This window comes from Echeneis naucrates, chromosome 9, assembly GCF_900963305.1.
Source record: "Echeneis naucrates chromosome 9, fEcheNa1.1, whole genome shotgun sequence".
In the NCBI taxonomy this organism is placed as follows: domain Eukaryota; kingdom Metazoa; phylum Chordata; class Actinopteri; order Carangiformes; family Echeneidae; genus Echeneis; species Echeneis naucrates.
This window is the reverse complement of record NC_042519.1, coordinates 17,858,243-17,867,598: the sequence shown is the minus strand read 5'-3', so window position 1 is coordinate 17,867,598 and position 9,356 is coordinate 17,858,243. Positions and strand designations below refer to the sequence as shown.

At 41.8% G+C, this 9,356-nt stretch overlaps 1 protein-coding gene across 3 annotated transcripts; it reads left to right on the top strand.

Annotated features, from left to right (window-relative positions):
• The first annotated feature begins 2,682 nt into the window (after positions 1-2,682).
• Positions 2,683-9,130, top strand: fsta (follistatin a). 3 transcript variants are annotated; one of them, XM_029511211.1, is made up of 6 exons: positions 2,683-2,846; positions 4,113-4,304; positions 4,523-4,741; positions 4,875-5,099; positions 5,687-5,917; positions 7,951-9,130. In XM_029511211.1, exons 1-6 carry the CDS (start codon positions 2,756-2,758, stop codon positions 8,037-8,039), a joined length of 1,047 nt encoding a protein of 348 aa, XP_029367071.1. In that variant the 5' UTR covers positions 2,683-2,755; the 3' UTR covers positions 8,040-9,130. The 3 variants fall into 3 exon arrangements, with proteins under 3 accessions (XP_029367071.1, XP_029367070.1, XP_029367072.1); XM_029511210.1 differs by having other exon boundaries at positions 4,113-4,310; XM_029511212.1 differs by having other exon boundaries at positions 4,113-4,310; positions 7,511-9,130.
• The last annotated feature ends 226 nt before the right edge of the window (positions 9,131-9,356 follow it).

Here is a 9,356-nt window from a genome sequence, read left to right as displayed (position 1 = left end):
TTTATTTTTTTTATCAGTTTTAACTGTTTATCAAAGTTTGACAATGTTGTTAGTCATGCTCACACTAGATTGTGTGCGTGAGTAACAACAGCTATGGTCACAAATTGTTACTGCCTGAAGTCTGGATCAAATCAAAGCAGGATAACCCCCCCTCAGCCCACATAGTTACCCCCACCACCCATCAGGAGTGTGTGCAACCAATCAGTGCCATCTCAAAATGTATGGCAGTGATTCTAATTCTAGCAGCAAATCGGTGCTAATCATCCGCTGTATGGGTCTGTTTGAACCCAATTCAGCTCTGAGCCGCGGACGGAGCACTGGTTGTCCCTCTGCTGATGCCATTAATGGCTCCAGGACAAGAGCCAACACTTTAAAGTTGATACAGCCCCAGCAGAAATGTTCTTGCATGTCAAGGAGTGTTTTGGAAACTTCACCTCTTCAAAGACATTGATCTTACAAATCATAGCAGACACTGGCAGATTCGTTGAACGCAGCTCAACATCACGCGAAACTTTGCAAGTTTTGCTGAAAGAGGGAAATGTCATGAATACATTCTGGATCAAAATAGCTGAAGTGACCATGTCCGGTTATTCACACAGACATTGAATTGTGGCAAAATTTGTCATGTTTTGTTTTGTTTTTTTTTTTTCACTACAAGCAGTTTATTGGCAACATGGATGTGAAAAATAGTAAATTCCCCAAAGTGTCACATTTATATAAGTGTGATTTAACTGTGTTCATCAAGATGGCTCATTAAATGTCTTTATTACATGACAGAAACATCTGGATGTGAGTGCTCTCTCAAAAAACATGGCTGTAATGTTCAGTCTTATTCCAAATATGTAGTTCGTAATGAATTAGATTGTCCTTCTGGGGTTTGTATTAATTTCTTTGCCGAGGTCTTTGGAAGTTCAAGTTGAAAATATATTGTAAGGAATTTCAATGTTTATTGAAAAATAAGGATTTGCCACCACAGGGTCACAAGTAGCTGATCAGAATGTCCTGTAGCTGCTGTAAAGTGTTAAAGGTTAAAAGTGTTGAATATGTGTTTTCCAAATCATTTCTGGTGCTGGCAATAATCTAAAACAGGTAATGTGATATTGTAGCTGATTTGAATTTGGAAGCAGGTCCTGTAAATTGTGGTGCAACAGATTTCTTTCTCCTCCTCTGTCTCTTCTTTGTACAGCTGTTGGATTTGTGCAATATGAACTCTAACAAAGGATCGCAAGAAGGCTGCACCATGGATAAAACTCAAAGAAGCCCTGATGCACCAGAATGAACTTAGTGTCACCACAAAATACGACAGTCTCCCTTTAATGAATCTGTCTATCTGATTAATCAGTTTTTTCTAAAGCCTCTTCGTTGCAGACTGTGTATCAGTTATCTCTCTCTCTGTATATATCTGTAACTATATATTTATCTCAATAATCTCTTGTGATATTATCAATAATTATTGCCCAGTATTGTTTGGGATTCACATCCAGACATCCAGAAGCAGTACGGCCTGATCCTAACACACTACAAACCACAACGAAGAAGGGAAAGAGGAAGTGATATTGTAGTCCGTGTGTAGTCTCTGCAGAGATGGGTGTCCTCTGCTCGGCCTGACAGATGATCAACTCTCTGGTGTGTTGTCTTTGCTCTTTGCTCCGGAGAGCTGTAACCAGAGTTCCGCTGAAGAGGTCGCGCAAGGACTTCTGAAGGAGTCCAGCGTGTGCGTCAGTGAGGGGGAGCTGTGTGTGTGTGTGTGTGTGTGTGTGTAAAGGGGGAGAGAGAGAGTGTGTGTTTCATTCAATGAAACGCAACACCCTGCTCTTCTGTCTGAAGCCTCTTCGGAAACAGGTTTGATTATATTTAAAAGCTTGACCCGGGAGAGAAACCCAAACAACTGTCTGCTCTAATATTAGCAGTGCGGCTGCGGGCTACTATGAATTCTATTATTGTCTGGGCTGGGATATATTCCAAAAGGCAACTCTCATCAAAAGATTTACACAAATGCCTGCAGTTGGTGGAAAAAATATCAGTTACCACCAAGTAGCCCAGTACTCTTAATTTGAAGGACTGTAGGAATGTCCGCATAGATAAGCTGGCAGTGGGCCTGTTTTATTTTACAAAAATAGTTATATTGGTATGGAAATAAAAATCACTGTAATATTATTGTTATCACTGTGAATAATATCAGTACTTTGGAGGTGCATATCTAAGTCCTGTGTTGAAGCGAGCTGTCCGCCTCTCCCTGATATGTTGTGATGAGGAAAACGATACGAGTAAAAGTGAAACCTTAATAACAGTATTCTTCATCAAAACTAAATTCATATCCACTGGCACACTTTGATTTAACGCCCCCCCCCCCCCCCCCCCCCCCACCACCACCTCCTTCTGTTTTTTTTTTTTGTTGTTGTTGTTTTGTTTGTTTCCTTTTTTTTTTTTTTGCAGAGCCGCAAAATTCCCCAAGTGTGCAGTTTTATTACAAACCCAGACTTTTTATAATCATTAATTGTTGTGGCGAGAGAAAGTTGCTTGTAACGATGTCACCTGATTAGGATTGAAAAAACTTTGGTAAGAAAAAAAAAAAAAATCTCCCCACCCCCACAGAAGAGGAGACCGCCCACCAGAGACAGTCAACCCGAGACCCCTTATAGATTTAAAAAGAGAGGCTGCATTCTCAGACTGACACTTATTCAACACTGCCACCTTAAGCAGATTACTTTTGCGCTGCCTGTGTCAAATACGTGGTTCACTTTGCCTCTCCATCATGTTTAGGATGCTGAAACACCACCTCCACCCGGGCATTTTTCTCTTCTTCATATGGCTTTGTCACCTCATGGAACGTCAAAAAGTTCAAGGTAAGCTCCTTTACATCAATTTCCCTCTCTGCTCTCCGTCTGCGAAAAACTTCGACAGGCTGTCAGAAGCAAAAAAATAAAAAATAAAAAAATAAAAAAATAAAAAAAAAAGGTGCAGGAGCCTCGGCTGCATTTTGCTTCAGCCGACAAACTTTTTAAAGTGAGCTCTCTCCTCACCAGACAGTGCGTGCGCGTAAAAGTCTCCATAAAACAGGTGCCAAATGGGACACTTCAAAGTGGGACTATATGGCAAGTTTTCGCAGCCCTCGCCTGGCGCACACTCTCCAGCCGCCACGCCGCGGCTGGTGGCAGCGTCAGCTTCTCCAAATATCTCAGGAGATCCTCATACTTTTCTCTGAGCATTTACCGTCTCACGGCGCTGTCGTCCAACCTGGAACAAACTTTAGGATGTCCGCTGTGAGCTCATGGGCGTACGGTTTATTCTTTTTTTTTTTTTTTTTTTTTTTTTTTGACCATTAGGCATGTGCAAAATTGCCTTATGAAGAAATAAATTGGTAATAAAAATGAATAAAACTGCAGACTTTTGCAACCATCGGCTTTGCCCCTCAAACAGATATGAAGGCATTGTGTCCCCAGTTTAAAAAACAAACAAACAAACAAAAAAAAAAACCCCACAGTTCATGAACACTTCTTGTTTTGTGTGTCTGTGTCGGTTTAGACATTGTGCTTACTGCCTGAAATATTTTGGTGCCATTAGATTGAAGATAACGACTCTTTTTTTTGGTTTGATTGCACGTGTTTAAGATGAACTTTCCGCTGCTTTCTTGGGGAATGAGGGATTGTTTGGTGGGAGTATGTCTCGGATATTGTTGTGAGGCGTTGGAGACGGTGCTGTGTTTAGCCTTAATACCTACAGACCGTGGTTTTTCAGAGGGAGATTGGCGGCTCTGTCTAGACGCTCCACTTTCTGTCCACTGATAACAAGGAGACTCTGGGAATAAAGGACAACCCCCCTCCAAACATTCTTATTACTTTCTTTTTTTTCTTCTTCTTCTTCTTTTTTTTGGGTTTGTGGCTGTATTGTAAGGGCTGTCAGTCACACATGGGATAGGCAAGTGTTAACAGTCTACCACAAGAAAGAAAGAAAAAAAAAATCAGACAAAATAGTGCCGGGAGGGCGAAAGGGGAGGGAGGGAGCGTCTCGGATAATACGGGCTGCGTGAGTGTCTAGTGCGTCTGGGTCAGCGGTTTTCAGACATTCAGCATGCGCCATTCGAGGTTTTCTTGTGTTTTCTCTGTTTACAGCTGGGAACTGCTGGCTGCAGCAGGGCAAGAACGGGAGGTGCCAGGTGCTCTACATGCCGGGAATGAGCAGGGAGGAGTGCTGTCGTAGTGGCAGACTGGGGACGTCCTGGACCGAGGAGGACGTCCCTAACAGCACGCTCTTTCGGTGGATGATCTTCAATGGCGGAGCTCCCAATTGCATACCTTGCAAAGGTGGAGGTGCACTCATTTCCCTTCGTTTTCTCACAATAAACACCCACCCCACACTCCCAATTATATCGTGTCATAAATCCAAGCGATGATCTGATTTACGCAGACCAAAGCGCGTAAATGATCTCTTTTGTGTGTAGCCCACTTTATGCGCCAGAGTGACTTTACGCACAGGGCCAAATGCCTCACCACCATCCCTTAACGCAGACCTTTTATTTTAGAAACCTGTGATAATGTTGACTGTGGGCCCGGAAAGAGGTGCAAGATGAACAGAAGAAGTAAGCCGCGCTGCGTGTGCGCGCCGGACTGCTCCAACGTCACCTGGAAAGGACCCGTCTGCGGCTCGGATGGGAAGACCTACAAAGACGAATGCGCGCTGCTAAAGGCGAAATGTAAAGGCCACCCCGACCTGGACGTGCAGTACCAGGGAAAGTGCAAGAGTGAGTAGGCAGTTATCTTTAATTCTGCCCACATATGAAATTCATGGGCCAAGAATCCCATTTCATCCCATTTTCCTTTGTTTCGTGTCAGCGTGGGCAAGGAAAAAAAAAATCAATTTCCTTGTCTCGACAGAAACGTGCCGTGATGTCTTGTGCCCCGGCAGCTCCACATGCGTCGTGGACCAGACGAATAACGCGTATTGTGTGACGTGTAATCGGATTTGCCCCGAGGTGACGTCGCCTGATCAGTACCTGTGTGGAAACGACGGGATCGTCTACGCCAGCGCCTGTCACCTGAGAAGAGCTACCTGTCTGCTGGGCAGATCCATCGGAGTGGCCTACGAGGGGAAATGCATCAGTAAGTCTGCAGCAGTATGCGGGAGAGCATGAGCCTCTGCTGCCTGTGCTGCGCCTCCAGCCACCGACTTTGAATATTATTTGAGTGAATTTCTTCCTGGCCGGCTTCCTGGCCAGTTTTTCACTCTTCATTTTTGCCAACATTCCACTGTGGAGGGGGTCTTAGAGAGAGTTTGGTAGTTGCTTGTGTTTGCTCAAGAAATGATAGACACGTTATTATTTCCTGATGTTGGCAGCACTATCCCATATGGGAGACAGAGAGAGAGAGAGAGAGGGGTGGGGGGGTGACAGAGCAATCCAGGGGCGTGCTGGGGGCCATGAAGACATGCTTCAAGTTAAAATTTGACTCAGATAGAGTCCTATCCAGTAAGAAGTCAATCTATGTCATGGAGACGTAAAAATCCAAATAAAAATGTGACTTTGTGATACCTGCCATAAGACCAAAGTCTATAAAATGGGATTTGGTTTTGATACCGAGCTTAGGTCTTCAAAAACCCAGCAGTCATCTGATCCTGCTTGAAAAGCCTTCATGATAATCCAGCTAATCAAAGATTTCCTCTGTGCTGATTTTTTTTTCTCTCTTTGTAGAGGCCAAGTCATGTGAGGACATCCAGTGCAGCGTAGGCAAAAAGTGTCTGTGGGATGCCCGCATGAGCCGAGGCCGCTGCTCGCTGTGCGATGAGACCTGTCCGGAGAGCAGGATGGACGAGGCGGTGTGTGCCAGCGACAACACCACATATCCCAGTGAATGTGCCATGAAGCAGGCTGCTTGTTCTATGGGTGTGCTGCTGGAAGTCAAGCATTCGGGATCTTGCAACTGTAAGTAAATATAACAAAAGCAAAATGTGAAAGAAATCAACTCCCCCCCCCACCCTCCCCCCAATACACACACACACACACACCCAAGCAAAAGACAATATTCTGTGTTGCTTTCCCAACAAAAACCTCCCCCTGAAAATGCCCCCCTCCCCTCCCAATCCCCAACTTTCCCCAAACTCCCAACCCAGCTACACCACCAAGCACAGCTTAAGCAAGCAGAAAGGACTTGGGAATGGAAGAATGTGCATGAAATTGTCTTTGTTGCTGGCTTTTGTTCTTGTGTTCTTGGTTTCTTTTTTTTTTTTTTTGTTTGTTTGTTTGTTTGTTTGTTTTTGTTTTTCTTATGACTTCTTTCAGTTCTTCTGCAACAAAATAACAGAAACGTGAATGAAAAACTACAAATCTATATCAGCAGAGTCTATCGAAGAGTCTGGAAAAAGTTAACTTCATTACACTAATAATAAAAGAGACTAGTTTTGTTTGCAGTGGAACAATCCTGATATTTAAACTAGTTACGTCTATGGCCATGCTAGTGACCCGCAGGAGCAGGTCACCTTAAATCTCTTGCAGGTTTTCAATCAATAATGGTTTATCTTTTATGATAGTGATCACATCTTTACGACTTGTAAATTCCATGGTCATATTGCTACCTTCATAGAAATGGTGTATTTGTATTGTTTTTCTTTTTGTTGCTTTTTGGCTGTAATCAATCAATTCAAAATGCACTGCCTCTTGTGACATACACCACACTGCCAACACGTCCATAAGAACATACACTCATATGATGTGCATAAGGTGATTGTAACATTGGTGTCATGTTAGCGCTCATGATGGGTCTTATCGTTGTTCACGTAGGCTACCTATCTGCAGACCAGAGTGAGCCATTCATGCGCTCACCATTCTGGGGGGGGGGGGGGGGGTTAAACCATCAACAGTGAACAATTGCCTCAAGGAAGTATTAAATTCACATTCCAAGTTACAATGTAGAAGAATGTCTCCCTGTTAGTTTCTTTCTCCTCACTAAATACCTTAATGTGATGTGCCTAAGGTATGCAATGGAATCCAAGGGACCAACTTTATAATCACCTCATGAGCTAAATAGAAATGTGATACTTTACAGTGTGCAGGATACGCATAAGAAGCTTGTAGAACCATGCTTTTTACTTTTCATCTCTTCATTAGGAGAAAAGTTAACATTTATCGGCTAACGTTTGTTGTCTGTGGTGTTTCCAGTGAATGTGTCGTCCACCAGAATATGTATCATGAATTACAAATCCATTTGGATTGATGAGGGACTGCCTGTTTTATTTTTGTTTTGTTTTTTTTTGTTTGTTTGCTTTGTTTTGTCACTCTCGCTTTTGCTTTTGTGCATTTTTTTTTTATCTGTCCAATGTAAATCTCTTCTGTAAAAAGAAAAGAAAATACCTCAGAACTGTGTTGATGATCTCTGACCTGCTTGCTAAGTCCAGGCTGTGACACAGAGTCCTCCCTCCCTGTAAGTTTGAGCCAGAAGCTAAAATAATAATATGAGCAAAGAAACTAGCAAATCCAAGAACACAAGAGCACTTTTCTGTGTTGTGTGTCTGCTTTCAGGAATCTGCCCAAAAGAGACCCGAGCCACTGGAACCATCATCCCCAGTGCCCCCCATACCCGCCAGCCAATCCCCCATTCCCCACCCACCTTGCAATGCCCCCCACCCACCCTCAACCACCCAGATGCCCCTCTTTTCCATCGTCCCACTTTTTTTTTTTTCTCTTGTTGCAGCCCTGACTTGCTAGATTATGTCAATGGGAGTTGCATTATTGGGTATGTCACACTAGTTGTTGATGCAAAGTCACATAGACTCTTCCTCACACACACACATAAGTAGAAACATATAGGCACACACAATCAAAACAAAAAAAGAAAAAAGAAAAAGAGAAACAAAATGGAGGCTGTGTGCCAGTGGCTTTGCTGTGAGATTTTTTCAGTGATATTCTGCGCTGTTGAGGTCCATATTCATACAACAGCTACCATATATTCTCCCATATAGCCATTACAGAAGACCAGGAGGAGGATGAGGAAGATGAGGACTCAGACTACATGGCCTATGTCCATTTATCTTCTATACTGGATGGATAGGCTCCCATCACTAGGGGAACAGTCCTAGGGCAAGGAATCATGTCCATACTGTACATTATGTGTATGCTTATTTATTTTTTAAAGAAAAAGGAAGTATACATATAGTTCAGTCTGCTAGATGTTTATTTATACTTTTGTGTTTTATAATTTATACATTTACAATGTCAGGCTTACTATCTACCATGATATATTGTGTTACCACTCATTTCCCCAGTTTTGTTGTTGTCCCTTTTGCTTTCTTTTTTTTTTTTTATCATGAAGAAATATATTTGTCCAAAGAGAAGCAGTGTTATTTATTTGTCATGTTACCGTGTAAGTATAAGTCCTCTACAAGCTGTAAATTGCATTCCCTGAGCTGTAAAAATCTGCTTGTTCCTGTCAAATCTCTATCACAGATGTTTATGTCACACATACGTAAATGCATGTTTAGGCTGTGTGTTTATTTATTGGGAATATATCAATCATTTTATGTACATAAAAGTGTTTCTGGTTTGTTTACAACTCATAATATCTGACCAAAGGGATTCTCTCAATGGTTTCGCAAAAGAGCATTGAATGCAACACAGCAGTGATCAAATGGATGAAACGATGAAATGGAAGAGAAAATAAAGAGCCATTTGTTTTTCTTTTCTTATTCTTTGGTTATTTCTCAGTTTCAACCCTATAGATTTGTTTCCAATCGGAGGCAACAACTTTAGACATGATTAAATAGCATTTATTTTGTTCCACCACATTAGAGCAGAGGTAAGTTTTGGATAATACTTGATTATTTTGGAAAAAATGTGCCATTAACATTTGTGTGTTGTTTTCTTGCCAATGTGTTCCATATTGCTCTCGCAGAGCTAAAATAGGACTAACGTACTGCAGTACTCTCCACTATTTCAGATGTCATCACTTTGTTTCTTTTTGCTTTGTTTTGTTTTTTGTTTTTTTTCTCTCAGAATGCATTTTTATTTCAAACATCACAAGAGAAATACAAAATTCTGTTATGAATATATAGTTTTGTATTTTTTATGTAAATGTCATATGTACATACAAAGTTTGATGGTATTTGTACAGATATGAAGAGTGAAACAATAAAAGTTTTTTTCCTTATACATCCTTCTGACTGGTGTATTACTGATTTTATATTAACATTTAGTTCAACATAATGCCATTATATCTGTTTGATTTGGAGAATTTGGACCTGGAATGAGCTCTTACACCAACGTAGAGTGTGAGTTTTGGCAACCTGATATCCAACATCACACATATTATGCTTCCATTGTGGGATCAATCATTTACAGCACTGAGCTAGATGTCAACGCAAGCCAGATC